The sequence below is a fragment of the Alosa sapidissima genome, chromosome 6 (genome assembly GCF_018492685.1).
Source record: "Alosa sapidissima isolate fAloSap1 chromosome 6, fAloSap1.pri, whole genome shotgun sequence".
In the NCBI taxonomy this organism is placed as follows: domain Eukaryota; kingdom Metazoa; phylum Chordata; class Actinopteri; order Clupeiformes; family Clupeidae; genus Alosa; species Alosa sapidissima.
Genome location: NC_055962.1, coordinates 19,933,428 through 19,950,801, shown reverse-complemented (window position 1 = coordinate 19,950,801; position 17,374 = coordinate 19,933,428). Strand labels below are relative to the sequence as shown.

General features: G+C 44.3%; 1 protein-coding gene across 5 annotated transcripts in view; it reads left to right on the top strand.

Annotated features, from left to right (window-relative positions):
- Nucleotides 1-17,374, top strand: part of cad (carbamoyl-phosphate synthetase 2, aspartate transcarbamylase, and dihydroorotase) — a 28,172-nt gene that overhangs the window by 3,471 nt on the left and 7,327 nt on the right. For all 5 annotated transcript variants that reach the window (XM_042096134.1, XM_042096131.1, XM_042096130.1 and 2 more), the window contains exons 5-31: nucleotides 555-696; nucleotides 1,038-1,209; nucleotides 2,513-2,698; nucleotides 2,982-3,091; nucleotides 3,394-3,536; nucleotides 4,817-4,948; nucleotides 5,308-5,541; nucleotides 6,011-6,232; nucleotides 6,630-6,818; nucleotides 6,993-7,117; nucleotides 7,491-7,624; nucleotides 8,149-8,261; nucleotides 8,571-8,821; nucleotides 9,187-9,433; nucleotides 9,659-9,757; nucleotides 9,918-10,142; nucleotides 11,017-11,199; nucleotides 11,929-12,147; nucleotides 12,638-12,805; nucleotides 13,056-13,238; nucleotides 13,630-13,734; nucleotides 14,298-14,543; nucleotides 15,124-15,205; nucleotides 15,610-15,776; nucleotides 16,052-16,216; nucleotides 16,545-16,676; nucleotides 17,026-17,227. In XM_042096134.1, coding sequence (XP_041952068.1) covers nucleotides 555-696; nucleotides 1,038-1,209; nucleotides 2,513-2,698; nucleotides 2,982-3,091; nucleotides 3,394-3,536; nucleotides 4,817-4,948; nucleotides 5,308-5,541; nucleotides 6,011-6,232; nucleotides 6,630-6,818; nucleotides 6,993-7,117; nucleotides 7,491-7,624; nucleotides 8,149-8,261; nucleotides 8,571-8,821; nucleotides 9,187-9,433; nucleotides 9,659-9,757; nucleotides 9,918-10,142; nucleotides 11,017-11,199; nucleotides 11,929-12,147; nucleotides 12,638-12,805; nucleotides 13,056-13,238; nucleotides 13,630-13,734; nucleotides 14,298-14,543; nucleotides 15,124-15,205; nucleotides 15,610-15,776; nucleotides 16,052-16,216; nucleotides 16,545-16,676; nucleotides 17,026-17,227 — 4,576 coding nt within the window. The remainder of the gene's footprint in view (nucleotides 1-554; nucleotides 697-1,037; nucleotides 1,210-2,512; nucleotides 2,699-2,981; nucleotides 3,092-3,393; nucleotides 3,537-4,816; nucleotides 4,949-5,307; nucleotides 5,542-6,010; nucleotides 6,233-6,629; nucleotides 6,819-6,992; nucleotides 7,118-7,490; nucleotides 7,625-8,148; nucleotides 8,262-8,570; nucleotides 8,822-9,186; nucleotides 9,434-9,658; nucleotides 9,758-9,917; nucleotides 10,143-11,016; nucleotides 11,200-11,928; nucleotides 12,148-12,637; nucleotides 12,806-13,055; nucleotides 13,239-13,629; nucleotides 13,735-14,297; nucleotides 14,544-15,123; nucleotides 15,206-15,609; nucleotides 15,777-16,051; nucleotides 16,217-16,544; nucleotides 16,677-17,025; nucleotides 17,228-17,374) is intronic.

Genomic DNA, 17,374 nt, shown 5'->3' with positions numbered 1-17,374 from the left:
ATGTACATGAGAAAAAATACACAAAAAATTAATGTTGTCATTCACATCATACAAATGCCAAGGCATTTCACTGGCGTTATGGATGTGACAAAAAGGATTTCCATGGAATTGCCCCCTGGCAAAGTTTCATAAAGTAAAGGCACAGCAACTAGAAATGGAACCGATTTTATTTATAGATAATCAATCTTCCGCCAAGAAATATATTTCTTCTATCTGAATGGTTGCGTCGAGACGCAGCTACTTTAACTTTTGTATCAAGTTATGGTAGCGTAGTAATATAGAACGAAATGCGGTCAAGGTGTATCTTTATGCTGCATTTTACAACGGCATCGAACGTGATTCAGCCAATTACAATCAAGGACCAGAACTATCAGTTTTAGAAAGCCTATTACACCAGTGTGCAGTGATGGTTTGATGTTCATGCACATCGCCAGCACCTGGCATTTGAAAACGGCCAGTGCACAGGGATTTTATCTTATTTGCTTGTGGCTATGTATTAAATGTGTTCTTCCTCTGCTCTGCTCTATCTGGTGCGGCGATGTGGCGTATGACAGGAGCCGAAGGTGTTCAACCCTGAGGGCAGTGTCAGCATTCTGGCACTGGACTGCGGTATCAAGTACAACCAGATCCGCTGCCTGTGCCAGAGAGGTGCCCGGGTCACTGTAGTCCCCTGGGACCATCCACTGGTCGGCAAAGGTAAGTGACGGTAGCCTTCAGGACTATGCCTGTCATATCTGCCTGCTGTGTCTTCATTTCTTCATCCCTGCATGTATTAAATTCCCTTTTAAACTCAGATTGTTTTTCTGTTACAACTGGATTTAATAGGCATAAAGTATCATGCAGTATGGATGAAGTGTAATGAGATTTCATTTTCCTACCCATAGCTGTCAATAAGCGACACTCTTGAATCACTGCAGTATGATTTGATGTCAATTTTGAAACTAAGAAAAAAAAGGTTCATTAACATTTGTCTCTTTCTTTTTTACCAGTGACATAATAATTTTCTTGTTTCTTTTTATACTTTTTTTGCCTTGCAGATTTTGACGGCCTGTTTATCAGCAACGGCCCAGGAAACCCAGAGTTCTGCAAGGAGACCGTCGAGAACCTGAGAAAGGTGGTGTGCGTGGAGAACCCAAAGCCCCTTTTTGGCATCTGCCTCGGCCACCAGCTCCTCTCTCTGGTCATTGGAGCCAAGACCTACAAAATGAAGTAAGTGTCACTTTCAAACCGCTAACTGTCCAGCAGGGGATGACCTGGAACTTGGACTCTGTGGTAGCTTAGTGGCTAAGGAGCTGGGCTCCAAGGACAAAAACAATGTTACTTCAGGGACAATGGCCCTTGTAATATAATTGACGTACGTAAGTTTGGATAAAAGTGTCTGCTAAATGAATACACGTAAATGTAAAATAAATAGTTGTGTGTTGAGTTGAGCTGCTGTCCACACCCAAAGTTGTGTGGCTTTGAACGTCAAAGTGGCCTGAGAGAGGTCTACAAAAGCTGCTGTCTACGCTAGCATGAATTGTGTGGCCTCCTCAGTAACCATTGCTATTCAGAACACTATATCCCCTTTCTTCCTCTCCATCAGTTTGTCTCTATCCCTCGCTCCCAATCTCTCCCTCTCTCGTCCTCTATCTCCTCTGTCTCTGGGAGCAGTCTGGTGTGAAAAACGTTTTTTTGTCCTGCTCAGCGGCCTTGGCCACAGATAATAGACTGCTAGCAGCATTGAGAGAGAGCCAGTATGTTTTGCTAAGGCGCCTGGGATGGCTACTTTGTTAGCGCCCCGCTCAAGGTCACCCTGAAACGCCCGACTCTCCTCTCGTCTCACTGGCATTCCTGAGCCCGTGCAGCTGGCTGGTCAGCGGGTTCACATGGCCCATGGCCATCAGGGGCCTCCCGCTTGCATCGGTGACAACTAATGCTGAGTATGTTGGCGCATATAGTGTTCAGCGGCATTTTGAAGAGCAGTGACATTTGTTGGGGCAGCCATGGCCTACTGGTTAGCGCTTCGGACTTGTAACCAGAGGGTTACCAGTTCGAACCCCGACCAGTAGGAACGGCTGAAGTGCCCTTGAGCAAGGCCCCTAACCCCTCACTGCTCCCCGAGCACCGCTGTAGCAGGTAGCTCACTGCACCGGGATTAGTGTGTGCTTCACCTCACTGTGTGCTGAGTGTGTTTCATTAACCCACGATTGGGATAAATGCAGAGACCAAATTTCCAACACGGGATCAAAAGAGGTCACTCTACTTATACTTAATCAGCAGCTTGCAATCACCCCATCTTGAAGGACAAGGTGACTTGACGCTTTTTGTTGGGGGTTGTAGAAGGAACCTTTTTCAAACTGTGTGTGGTCACTGAGGCCATTCCATATCATTCATTGTCACAGTGCAACCACAATATGGAAATGTTTTTTTATTTTTATCAGGTTCAGAAAGTAGGCACGGTTTATTAAAACATATGAGAAACGTTTGGTCTACTCACTGTTACTGGTGATTTTTGGTGGTGTGTGTGCAGGTATGGAAACCGTGGCCACAACCAGCCCTGCATCCACAAAGGCACCGGACGTTGCTACATCACCTCTCAGAATCACGGCTTCGCTGTGGACCCCGAGACCCTGCCCGCAGGCTGGGACGTACTCTTTACCAATGCCAACGACCAGAGCAGCGAGGGCATCGTCCACAACAGCAAACCAATCTTCAGGTGCAGTACTGAAACCCTACCACCGTTTTTGTTTTATCTGCCCTATGAAAATATGCCCTATGAGTGTGTTTCATGAAGTGTGGAAAAGTGCTTGGGCTTTTTTTCAAAACACACCAATACTCTGACATTATTATGTTGTCTGTATTTCAATTATGGGAAGGTACGGTCATGCACAGAGTGATAAGGTTGTTTTGGTGTCAAACATTACTGGTGCTGTTTATGAAAAGGAGGGTATGTGTTTACGAAAGGAGGTTATGTGATCTGTTATTTCTTATTCCCACAGTGTACAGTTCCACCCTGAACATATGGCTGGCCCCACTGACCTGGTCAGTCTCTTTGACGTGTTTCTGGACACTGTCAAGGATCTGAAGGAGGGCAAGAGCGGTAAACCAGGTAAGAGATCAGACTCTTATGACTAATAAAGTTAGATGTAAACACTATATCCTCAAAACGCTACATTTTAATGAATTTTCATAAAACTTTTTTTTTTTTTTTACTACATTTTGTTTCCCTAGTAATTTCAGGTGGATTGTAATTGGGTATTGTTATTTGATTTATCTTTACGTAATCAAAACAACACAACTGCAATTTAATTGATATTACATGAGATGCACAATTAAATAACATGATTTTTTAATGTTTTTAAAAATGGAGATGGCGTTTTGGAACATCACCCTTTTCCTTGTCTTACACAGTGAAGGAGAGATTGATGGAGCATCTGGCCTTCCCAGGCTCTCCTGACCCTGACGCGTTTGTCCGTCCCCACAAGGTGCTCATCCTGGGGTCTGGAGGGCTGTCCATTGGCCAAGCTGGCGAGTTTGACTACTCCGGGTCTCAGGTGAGTGAATAGAGAAAGTAAACAAATCTGTTCAATCAAATGTGAGAAGTGTAGAAGTTATATGACACTACTTAAGTGGAGAAGCTATATGACACTAAAGTGGAGAAGCTATATGACACTACTTAAGTGGAGAAGCTATATGACACTACTTGACCATACAAATGCATATTATCAAGTCAAGTCAGGTTTTATTGATATAGCCCATTTCATACACAGAAAGGTAGCCCAATGTGCTTCACATAGTCATAACAATCACATATAAAAAAGCAAAATAAATAATTACACGAAAATTACTAATTAAAAAACAAAAACATTCTAACAGACCACAGGTACAAGAGTGGGTTAGTGGAAGGCATCATGGAAAAGTTTGGTTTTTAATCTAGATTTAAAAATGGAGATGGTGGGAGAAGTCTTGATGTCTATAGGAAGACGGTTCCAGAGACGGACCGCATAGCAGCTAAAGGCTGCCTCTCCCTGCTTGGTGCGGGCGCTGGATTGTGCCAGTTGGGAGTTTTTCCGCTGATCTGAGTGATCTTGAGGGGCTGTAAATTTCAAACATCTCTGCTATATAGAGAGGTCCTTGGCCATTTAGAGATTTAAAAGCTAGTAAAAGGATTTTAAAATCAATTCTATAGGTCACTGGTAGCCAGTGTAAAGATTTTAAAATTGGTGTGATATGATCTCTTCTTTTGGTTCTAGTCAATAGCCTTGCTGCTGCATTTTGGATCATTTGAAGAGGTTTTATTGTTTTTTTAGGGAGACCAGTGAAAAGACTATTACAGTAATCCACCCTGCTGGTAATGAAAGCATGAATAAGCTTTTCTAGGTCTACCGGTGATATAAAGTTTTTAACCTTCGCAATGTTTTTTAAGTGATAAAAAGCCGATTTGGTGACCGCCTTCATGTTATTATTTGGGCTCAGATTTTCCTTGCATAAGTAGCGTCTTAGTATGATAGTTTTGGGTTTTTCAAGCAGGGTCTAAAGGCATATCTTTTCAACATCCACTTAGTTAATTAATCATTTATTTTGAGTTATGGTTTGTATATTATAGTATTTGTTTTGTCATTATGCTATTGGTTGAATTGACATCATTGTTTATTATTGCTATTCTCCTTACCAACATTTACCAACATTTTTAATTGTTCTCTGTTAAATGTAACTATTGTATTGTTTTTATTTGTATGTCGCTTTGGACAAAAGTGTCTGCCAAATCCCATAACCATAACCATCTTCATGTTTATACTGCGCTACCAAACACATGTTCTGCAACACCCACCAGGCCATCAAAGCTCTGAAGGAGGAGAATGTGCAGACGGTGCTCATCAACCCCAACATCGCCACCGTGCAGACCTCCAAGGGGCTGGCAGACAAGGTCTACTTCCTGCCCATCACCCTAGAGTATGTTACACAGGTAAGAGAACACACCACCCCAGAGTATGTTACACAGGTAAGGGAACACACCACCCCAGAGTATGTTACACAGGTAAGAGAACACATCATCCCAGAGTATGTTACACAGGTAAGAGAACACATCTAGTACTGTTGTGTATCATTGTGCATTCCAATATTACAGACATCCTGGCCTTACTTCAAGCTACTAAAACAATTGCACTTTCATTGTACAAAATAAGCATGCCATCATGACAATAATTCTATGTTAAGGAGTCAGTGAAGAACCTGTCAGTAAAGGAAGGAAATGGCAGATGTACGTTTGTCCATAGGGACAATAAATGAATATATTCCTGACTATATCTGGCCTGTCTTCATTAGGTGATTAAAAACGAGCGACCCGACGGTGTTCTGCTCACCTTCGGTGGCCAGACGGCGCTGAACTGCGGCGTGGAGTTGACCAAACGCGGGGTGCTGGAGAAGTACCAGGTGCGCGTGCTGGGGACCCCCGTCTCCTCCATCGAGATGACGGAGGACCGCAAGATCTTTGTGGAGAAGATGGAGGAGATCAACGAGCACGTGGCTCCCAGCGAGGCGGCGCTCTCCGTGGAACAGGTGAGCTCTGCGTCTGGGCCTGCGATCACAGGATAGCCACTACAGAATGACCAGGGACAACTAATGGCCTACTTACAGTACACCAAACAACTTTGACAAGATTTGGGAAAGATTAAGAGATAAGATTTTGCGTAAAGCTTGAATAGGGGGCATTAGTTAAAAGACTACAATCTTTCAAGAATGTTTCCCAAATTTTGTGTCAAAGTCGTTTGTAAGGCGGCCCATAAGATGGAGTGGTTTAGTATTGGGAGTTGAATTTTACCTGTTTGTAACAGAGTGGGTTGTAGTAGTTGTGGAGATGATTAATCAGAAGAAATGTAACATTGCTGTTGGCATTCTTGTTTGTGCTGTTTTGGCTCTATTTTTACTTTTGAACCAGCTAGATTCTCTCAAATGAAACCCCCTTTAATTATTCTCTTTACTGATTGTGTATTGTGTGTCTGACCTCTCTGTATGTTCTTGTTCTCAGGCGGTATCGGCAGCGGAGAGGCTCGGCTATCCTGTGCTGGTGCGCTCTGCCTTTGCCCTGGGAGGCCTGGGCTCGGGCTTCGCCAACAACCGCGATCAGCTCATCACGCTGGTCACCCAGGCCTTTGCCCACACCTCCCAGGTCCTGGTGGACAAGTCCCTCAAGGGCTGGAAGGAGATTGAGTACGAGGTGGTCAGGGACGCCTACGACAACTGTATTACGGTAGGTTAATTTCCTCATGTCCTCAGATTTAAATAAAGAACTGGGAACTGGTACTCCTGTTGATAAATGGACCACAGCAGTACTTCTCTAAACACCTTATTCAAAAGACATCGACTGTACCTAACACACACTTACCATGCACTTCCCCCTCTTCCCTCCTCTACGTCCTTCCACCACTCTCTCCTACCACACACTGACTAGCCTTATAATGTCGGCACTTTTATCCTCTAGTAATAGTACTGACAGGCCCTGACCATGGATAAAAGAATCTGCTAAATGAATAAATATAATATACAGTAAGTGTACTGAAATGGCATCTTGAGCTGAAATGGCAAGTAAAAAATGTTGTCTGAGTTTATTCATTTGTGTGTGTGTGTGGGTATGGTGTCCTGCCTAGGTGTGTAATATGGAAAACATTGACCCACTGGGCATTCACACGGGAGAGTCCATCGTAGTGGCTCCCAGCCAGACGCTAAACGACTACGAGTACAACATGCTGCGGAACACTGCCATCAAGGTCATCCGCCACCTGGGCATCGTGGGAGAGTGTAACATCCAGTACGCTCTCAACCCAGAGTCCGAGCAGGTACTGCTGCCAGGAAAACCCTACAGCGTTTATTTACACTTCAGAAAGCCTCATCAGGTTTCTTACTAGTCTAAACAAATAGATACGGCTACTCTCTAGCTGGGTAAATGGATCTAATTGTTTTTTTGTTTTTTTTTAAGCTGTTTTTCACAAATGATGCTTTTCTTTGGCTAGTATTACATCATTGAGGTGAATGCCCGTCTGTCCCGGAGTTCAGCGCTGGCCAGTAAGGCCACAGGTTATCCTCTGGCCTACGTCGCGGCCAAACTAGGCCTGGGGATCCCCCTTTCAGCCCTCAAGTGAGTCTCGCAACGCAGCTCTTGTGGTGTTTTATTATAGGCAATGAAAAAATTGGTGTGGCCTATTGCACTGAATTGAATTGCTTTTACTAACATGTAGGCTATACAGGGCACTTAACTGAAGCATTCCGTTTGCGTAGCATTTGCTGCCAACAGTCAGCTTCCATTATAATCAATGGATCTGGCTCCATGTGATGGTGGTATGTACATCAAAAAAAATTAGACCAGTCTTCTAAAACTATTTTTACACCATGTGAACAGAGCGTTTCAGTTGCGGTCCCAGTGTAGCCTTCCCGTAAGTCTCACAGTCTGTTTTTTTATAACGAGTTGTTTTGTTATGTCAACCTCTTGTTGGATGTTTTTTTCCCCACAGGAACTCTGTGACTAACTCCACCACGGCCAACTTTGAGCCCAGTCTGGACTACTGTGTGGTCAAGGTCCCACGGTGGGATCTGAGCAAGTTCCTGCGCGTCAGCACCACAATCGGCAGCTCCATGAAGAGTGTGGGTGAGACTGCGCCGTATGCACACTCTACAATATTTTTTTTTTGGGGGGGGGGGGCATAATATATGTTAATAACATAATATAAAGTACAGGCCAAAAGTTTACACACCTCAAAACTATGAATGAATGCAAAGTTATTTGGCCCGCAGATGAATATTTGTCAAGTTATGGCTTGCTGAATATGGTATTAAATTGAAGAAACTAGAATATAAGACAAGTTTTCAGTTATTTCACACTTTTTTGTTAAGTACATAATTCCACATGTGTTCATTAATAGTTTTGATGAATCTACAATGTAAATAGTCATGAAAATAAAGGAAACGCATTGAATGAGAAGGTGTGTCCAAACTTGGCCTGTACTGTACATTGATCTATATGAGCCTATAATAGAAGAGCCTGTTGAGGGCTACACAAAGAATACACTGACAGTGCCAAATTATCAAGTTATTTCTCTTAAAATGTCCATATATTTTTGTTTAAAAAATTTGTACAATTTATGCCATGTTTGACTTCTGGTGTTCTCTAAGGTGAGGTGATGGCTATTGGTCGAAGCTTTGAGGAAGCCTTCCAGAAAGCATTGAGAATGGTGGATGAGAACTGTGTGGGATTTGACCACACCATCAAACCAGTTTCTGAGCAGGTTTGCCAACCACCCACTCTTCTTTTACACCTTTGGGGCAATTTACCAACATATTTGGGAATTGGGATTTGCTAATAGACGATGTTCTTTTTACTGAATATTTCTTACTTTGAGCACGAGCAGCGTGTGGTGTATTGTCCCCAGTGACAAAGAGATTGACTTTAGAGAGTATAGACACCCAAATAAATAAATAGTACCAAGAATGCATCAATTATTACTTCAATGTGTGTGTGTCTACATACAGTAAGTGTGTGCATTTGTGTTTTTGTGTAGCCACCATTCATGTGTAAATACTGTTCTTGTCCACAGGAGCTCCAGACGCCCACAGACAAGCGCATCTTCGTCCTGGCGTCAGCACTTCGGGCCGGCTACACGGTGGACCGCCTGTATGAGCTGACCAAGATCGACCGTTGGTTCCTGCACAAGATGAAGAACATAACCGACCACGAGCACCTGCTGGAGTCCTACAACCAGGACGAGAGCACCATGCCTCCCGAGGTGATGAGGAAGGCCAAGCAGCTGGGCTTCTCCGACAAGCAGATCGCCATGGCTGTGCAGAGGTACCTATGGTCATCATATGCACCCGTCTTTGATAACGCTCATTAACCTATAGGCATAATATTGGCGGAGGAGAAGCAGTGCACTTCTGTTAGTCTAACAGTTAAGAAATTTGCTTACTTAATTGATAGAAAAAACATATTGTCTGCATACATGTACAGCTATAATCTCACAATACATGTGGCATTACAAGTTATGCCGTTGATGCTGCATAATAGACAAATATCAGCCGCTGCCAGCGGTAAATGTCATACATTTGCCGATAGCCTATATCAATAAACAAGGGCAGTGTTGGCCGATATATCGGCCCATCTGTAGTTGATAAAGTTCAGATTCTTGCTTGCACCTGCCCCCTCCTCTCGTGCAGCACCGAGCTGGCAGTGCGTAAGCTGCGGCGCGACTGGGCCATCCTGCCCGTGGTCAAGCAGATCGACACTGTGGCGGCGGAGTGGCCGGCCCACACCAACTACCTCTACCTGACCTACCACGGCACGGAGAGTGACCTGGCCTTCGAGCAGCCGCACGTCATGGTGCTGGGCTCCGGCGTCTACCGCATCGGCAGCAGCGTGGAGTTCGACTGGTGCGCCGTGGGCTGCATCATGGAGCTGCGGAAGGTGGGTGGAGCAGAAGGATGGCGCGGGGCCGCAGAGAGACGATACAAATGAAAGTTGCCGATGGAGAAAGAGGGGGTGCGGGTGGGGGTCACTTTTAAAGCAGGTTACTTTCATAATAGCCTTACAGGCGTTAGAAGGGGATAGAATGGGTTCAGAAATGTCAGGAAGTCTGTAGAATTTATTTCTGTTGACTGCTCACCCTGTTTAATTTTCCATTCAATGCAGATGGGCTACAAAACCATTATGGTGAACTACAACCCCGAGACTGTCAGCACGGACTACGACATGTGCGACCGACTCTACTTCGATGAGATCTCCTTTGAGGTGCGAACACAGTCTCACTCAGACCATCAAGTCCTTTCAGTATATATACTCTTTTGATCCTGAGAGGGAAATTTGGGAAATTTCCCTCTTTCTCTCCCTCTAACCCATGAGGATCATCCCTTGGTCACCCGTGACCTTTAACCCTCCTCTCCATGTCCAGGTGGTGATGGACATCTACGAGATGGAGAACCCGGAGGGCATCATCCTGTGCATGGGGGGCCAGCTGCCCAACAACATCGCCATGCCACTGCACCGGCAGCAGTGCCGCATCCTGGGTACCTCGCCCGAGTTCATCGACTCGGCCGAGAACCGCTTCAAGTTCTCCCGCATGCTGGACACCATCGGCATCAGCCAGCCCCGTTGGAAAGAGCTGTCCGACAACGAGGTGAGGAGTGGACGGGAAGAAGGGGGATGTTTGCGGAAAAGGAGACTTTGGCGTCTCATAGATATCTGTTCTGAGTTACACGGAAGTATCAAGAATTAAATGTCCTCTTGATGTTAGCAACATGTGACCATTTACATGGACTCTTTGAATCTGATAAGAAACAGAATAATGGCTCAATCGGAATAAAAACGCATCATGTAAACACCTCAACCGATCAGGTTAAGCCCGATCCCACTAAATTTCCAATCAGATCGAGAAGGTCGTGTACTCCGCTCTGATAATCCGATCAATGGAAAAATCCACCCATGTAAACAGGTACTCCGATAGTTGGAGATTTCTTTCTACGCAGGTGCTCCCTATGTGGTAATAATGCACAGTGACTTAAACAAAGGAGTTTCCATGGCGGCAATACGACTAGGAGCTTCTAAATGATTAAATGCTTGTTCCATGTAAACACAGATTAAACGCCAGTTGGATTATTTAGCGTTCATGTAAACAGTTAGGTTGAAATCGTTAATCAGAATCAATTCAATCTGATTGGAAGAACGTCCATGTAAACGCGGCTGTTGTTATTAAGTTGTTATTGTGAAGTTGTATAATCCAAGGTAACAATCACAGTGCAAGTGGTGCAGTTTAGACCCTTTCAAGAGAGTTCCATTATCAGCATCATAGTTGGCCCCACAAGACTTCCTTTTTAACATTCCATATGTTATCTTAATGCAGAGGAAGTAGATTGGGGCCCAAATAGAACGTTCAAGCATTGTTTTTGTTTTTATTGTTGAAAGGGTCTATAGAGTAACGCTGGATTTTCCCACAAGGCTGTTGAAAAGATGCTCCGAGTTGACTGAAAGCTCCTCCCCTCTTCTCTCCCCAGTCTGCCATGCACTTCTGTGAGACGGTGGGCTACCCATGTCTGGTGAGGCCTTCTTACGTGTTGAGCGGGGCGGCCATGAACGTTGCGTACTCCGACCGCGACCTGGAGAAGTACCTGAGCAGCGCTGTGGCCGTGTCCAAGGAGCACCCTGTGGTCATCTCCAAATTCATCCAGGAGGCTAAGGTTAGCCAGCACAGCGTCTCAGACTTCCCTCCATCATTCTCCACCACCTCCACCTAGAGCCTGTTATTTGTTTTGCAAAAATCCACCTCTCCCGGTTATTCTAGTCCAATCAGCGCAGGGCTGTGTGAGATCTTACTGTCAATCACAGTAAGTGCACGACTTCGATTGGAGGATGCTTGGTAGTAGTGGGTGAGGGGCATGAGAGTTGTAAACATTCAAAATTTTGGCCAAGTCCCCTCAGTCTGCCAGACTTGCCAACTGCAGCTTTAAATGGACAGTGGCATGGTTTAGTACTCCAATAGTTTAATGCATTGAAGAGAAAACAGTATATGGAAAAAATTGAAGCTGGTTGGTTGTTTTATATCAACTTAATATATAAAATATATATTATACTTCAATACATGTAGCATGAAATATTGATAGCAATGGCATGACCCAGTTTGAATTCCTAGAAAGTATAACCTCATTTCATACACTCATTACTGTGTGTTTGAGGTCAGGTTCACACTTATTCCTGTATGTTTGCGGTCATGTCGAGACATTTTTGTGGAATGGCCTAAGGCCTTTGGTCTGATGCAACACTTCACACTTCTCAGGCTCTGGTTCACTTCTCTGGCTCTGGTTGACTTTGAGTCATGTTTGAGAGAGAAACTCCTCACTAATCGTTAATCTAATGCTCATTAAACTTGATCAACACACACACACACACACACACACACACACACTTAGGAGATCGACGTGGACGCAGTGGCATGTGACGGACTGGTCATCGCCATCGCCGTGTCCGAGCATGTGGAGAACGCCGGTGTACATTCGGGGGACGCCACACTGGTGACTCCGGCGCAGGACATCAACCAGAAGACCATGGAGCGCATCAAGATGATCGTCCACGCCATCGGTCAGGAGCTGCAGGTCACCGGCCCCTTCAACCTGCAGCTCATCGCTAAGGTGGGGTCACAGTCAAGTCAAGTTAACTTTTATTTATATAGTGCATTTCATACACAAAGGTCACTCAATGTGCTTTACATAAACAAAAGCAAACAGGAATAACTAATAAAATCATACATAGTCAAAGAATAGTTTAAAAAGAAAAAAGAAAACACACAAGGTAATAGTACATAAAAGGGTAATAGTTTAAAAGTGTTTGTTTAAAAAGTAATAATTAAAACACATAAAAACAACATAGAATGATTATACTAGTCAAGCACCCAGTGAACAGCAGTGTCAGTGTGTTCTCACATATACATGTTCTCCCTTGGATCTACAGTCTACTCTCTATATCCAGAGTTTGTGAAGCGCTGCTTCATTGTATATACAGACCAGTGGTTGGCATTGTGCCAGTGACCAGAAAATCCAACTTGATGCCATGTCTACAAATCAAACTTGACATTTGGCTGCCATTCTTCAACAACATACGGTTTTGGGTTTTCCACCTCAGGATGACCAGCTGAAAGTGATCGAGTGCAACGTGCGAGTCTCTCGCTCCTTCCCCTTCGTCTCCAAGACGCTGGGTGTTGACATGGTTGCCTTGGCAACGCAGCTGATCATGGGAGAGGAGGTGGAGACTGTGGGATTGATGAGGGGAACCGGCATTGTGGGCGTCAAGGTAACAAAATGGCTAGACTGCTCCCAAAATGCAGTTGGGATCTCAATTGGAGAATGAAAGGCATGTTTTCTATTTAGATGAATGGAAAATATTGGAATGGAGATTGATTCTTGCTACATGGCATGGTTATATTCATAAAATAAATTCAAATACAAATCATGCTTAGATTGACCCATTTTTGCTTTTCATAGGTTGTAGCACTTTTGTTCCTAATGAGATTATTTCTGCAATCTCCTCCTGATGACCACAGGTGCCCCAGTTCTCCTTCTCCCGGCTGGCCGGGGCAGACGTCGTGCTTGGGGTGGAGATGACCAGCACTGGGGAGGTGGCCTGCTTCGGGGAGAACCGCTACGAGGCCTACATCAAGGCCATGCTCAGTACCGGCTTCAAAATCCCCAAGAAGAACATCCTCCTCTCCATCGGCAGCTACAAGGTAAGTTGTTGCTACAGAAAACGGCAGCAGCGCCATGGGAAGAGAACATCCTCGAAATGCTCAAAAAGAGATCGCTAAAATGCACATTATTTACATGAAATGGACAAAACCCCTACATGTAACAATTAAATAAGCTTACAAACTGTTATACTACGATGTTAAAAGATCAGAAATAGTATGGAATTGTTTTAGAGATAACGACGCTAGACACATAGACACTGATCAAACAAAAGGAAATGAAAAATGAAAAGAAAAAAAATCATTATAATATGTATCTATTGTGCAGTGTTGGCAGGCTTTTTCGCCATACTAAAATGAATGCAATAAGCCTACTTCTGACCCGTCCTTGCTGTGGTTGTCACTCACTGTGAGTGGTCATTGTTTTCTTCAGAATAAGAGTGAGCTGCTACCTACGGTACAGACACTGGAGAGTCTGGGCTATAACCTCTACGCCAGCCTGGGCACAGCCGACTTCTACACAGAGCACGGAGTCAAGGTAAACACTCGCTGCCCTGCAGCCTACAGACAGCAGGTGCTCTCAGTGGCCCTGTGTCTGCCTCGGGTGGACTAGGCCCTTATGCATCAGATTGCACATTGCCAGTTGTTCACCTAATAGAAACTGATTTTAACCATATACAGTAATGTCACTGTCTGGTGTGATTTTTTCATGTCTTCTGATGAGAAAATCTGATTCTAAAATGCTCAGTTTCACCATGTCCGTGAAATGACAAGGTTGGTGATTCACACAATTAAATATTGAAAAATATACACTGTGTGTGTGAGCCACAGGGACTATCTGCAGCTCTACTTCTATTATCTGAAATCAAGGAGATTTTTAATCACACTTACTCCTCCATGCCTCTAGGTGGCAGTGGAAATTCATTACATTGGCCTAAAGGTTGTGCTGTTGATGGCAGGCAATCATTGAAAGCTGTATGAAATCAATTCTTTGGTTATTTTGTAGTGCGCTGACCAAATGGCCCAAACTAGTTCGTTTACGGCCTAAAACTACAGCTGACCTTGACCTTTTTGTGCTGTGTCTGCCTGTGTGGTTTGCAGGTGATGGCGGTGGACTGGCCATTCGAGGAGGAGGAGTCGGACTGCCCCAACAAGGACAAGCAGAGAAACATCATGGACTATCTGGAGGAGAACCACTTCGACCTGGTGATCAACCTGTCCATGAGGAACTCCGGCGGCCGACGCCTGTCCTCCTTCGTCACCAAGGGTTACCGCACGCGCCGTATGGCGGTGGACTACTCCGTGCCCCTCATCATTGACATCAAGTGCACCAAGATGTTCGTACAGGTACAGAGCTGGCGCTGTTATTACCAGACATTTCTGTCATTAATGAGCAGTCACATTTGGGTTTATTTGGTGTAGTGTAGTATAAATGGAAAGTCTCTGGTGAAGTGAGGTAATCTTTGTGTAATTTAGTTATTTGCACAATACACACAATTGCCATATAATAATATGCTATGTGAAGCAAGGAATTGACATGTATGCTTCTATCTATTGAGCGACTGTCCTCTGTTTCTCTCCTTAGTTGATTGTGTAGTGAAGTTCGTTACAGAAACATCTGTGTGAGTGTTGTCGAGGAGCTCACGGGACGCATGCATTGCAGACAGTCTAAACAGTGTGCTTATCTTGTGAGAATAGGAGGAGTCTCCGTGCAGGGAGAGGGATGTTATGAGAATGCGCTCTCAATGCCACACAGCTGGGATCCCATGGTTTGGGTGGGCCATCAGTTAATGGGTTACCTCTCAGCCCTCCACTGGCCTAAAGCTGGCTGCATATACTAGTTAGGTCTCAGGCTCATCAGCAGCAGGGTCTTCTACCTGTGTGCACTGTTGATTATATAAAGAGGTGTGTGTGTCTCTGTCTCTAGGCACTTCGTCAGATTGGTCAAGCCCCAGCTGTTAAGACCCACGTGGACTGCATGACGTCACAGAGGCTCGTACGTCTTCCAGGTGAGCAACTTGTAAAGGTCCAGTGAAAAATCTCACCGAAATACCACAAAGTCTAAAACTAAAATCCTCAGGGATACTCATTAAAGTGCAGTTAGAGTAGAGGTTGTTATGGACCATGATTTTAGGGAGCTACAGTAGATAAAATACTACGTATGATAAGATTTGTGTTGTCATTCTGTTTTTCCATGGTTTTCACATGTAGAAATATTAAGTATTGACCTGTGATTACTTTAAGAACTATACTTTAAACATCAATGTGTAAAGTACAGCATTGTTCCATTAATATCATATATATAATTACTTGCTCTACTTACTGTCTTAGTATTCGTTAGTGCCTTGTGGTTTATGGGTCTGTGATTCTTTGTGAGCTGTATGTAATCCTGGTGCTGCCTCCTTCTCCTCAGGTCTCATCGATGTTCATGTCCACCTGCGTGAGCCTGGAGCCACTCACAAAGAGGACTTCTCCTCGGGCACAGCCGCTGCCCTGGCTGGCGGCGTCACCATGGTGTGTGCCATGCCCAACACCAATCCCGCCATCATCGACCAGAACTCGCTCGCCATGGCACAGAAGGTACACTAAAGGGAGCTATCAGGGCATGAGAGATTATTATTTATTTCAGAATTTGTCCCATTCCTGAGTTGAAAAAATGTTTAACATTTAAAACATTAATTGTCATAATTTGCACTTTAAAACTCAACTGCTGTTGAATTTAGTAGTATTCGCATTCAAGAACTTAGACAAACTGCTTCCATAGTGCATATTTAGGCTGCCATTTTGGCTACAATCAGTTGTGTGTTTCAGCCCCAATGTTTATATGTAATACACTGTCTCCTTTCTAACGTCAGCTTGCAAAGGCTGGGTGTCGCTGTGACTATGCCCTTTACCTGGGAGCAGCCTTCGACAATGCTGCCATCCTGCCCTCCATTGCAAGTTCAGCAGCGGGCCTGAAGATGTACCTGAACGACACCTACTCCACGCTGAAGATGGACAACGTCTCCCTGTGGATGGAGGTAAAACCATACAGTGCTCCTGATGAAAATATTAGGACCGGTACTGAACTGGGGTAATTGATGCAAGCACAATATGACTACCAAAAAAAAAAAACTCACTTTTATAGCGTCTCATTTGAGGGAGTGTAAGTTTGATGCTGTTGCTTGTCTGAATTGGAGTATTGAAGTAAACATTTCTGTGAAGTTTGCAGAAAAATATATTTAAAACATTTATTTAATTTATATATATTTAATTTATAATTATTTAATTAAAAAATATTGTCTTATTATTATAGCATTCTCAGCATTTTGATATTATTATTTTTTTTTTTTTTACTGCTATCTGTAGCACTTTGAGAAGTGGCCGAAGCACTTGCCCATTGTAGCGCATGCTGAAAAACAGACGGTGGCGGCCATTCTGATGGTGGCCCAGCTGTACCAGAGAGCTGTGCACATCTGCCACGTAGCTAAGAGAGAGGAGGTAAGGCACTACTGCAGCACCTGCAGCTAGTGGGACTTTAACATTAACTTGGCTTGGCTTGAGTAGGTCGTAACTTTAAATTGCATGCTGTTGTGCTGTAAAATCTTTTCTTTCTTTTTTTGCCATAATGATTGGAATTAAGTTGATGTATTTAAATAAAATATTGTGTATGTGAACTGATCAAAAGCTAGTTGAAGTACGTGTTTAGATTCTCCATGCCTAAAATTAATCTGGTTAAAGGGCCACAGGCCAGAAATCAGTGTGATCAACAGCAAGATGGTTTAGATACCAGTTCCTCAACTGTGCCTGCACTATCCAGAATCCTGACCTCCGACCTTTTGACCTCCAGATCCTAATCATCCGTGCAGCCAAGCAGAAGGGCATCCAGGTGACGTGCGAGGTGGCGCCACACCACCTTTTCCTGTGCGAAGACAACGTGCCGGTGATCGGGCTGGGCAGGGCGCAGGTGCGGCCCATGCTGGGCAGCAGGGAGGACATGGAGACCCTCTGGGAGAACTTGGACATCATCGACTGCTTCGCCACCGACCATGGTGAGCAAAGGGAAGGGTTTGGGCAAGAGCCTATGTGCACCTAGACTTTATCAGCTTCCAGAAAAAAAAACCATCTATGATAAAGGAAAATTGAAAACCAAATATTAATGAAAGTGAATTAAGAATAATGCGGTGTGGATAACATTA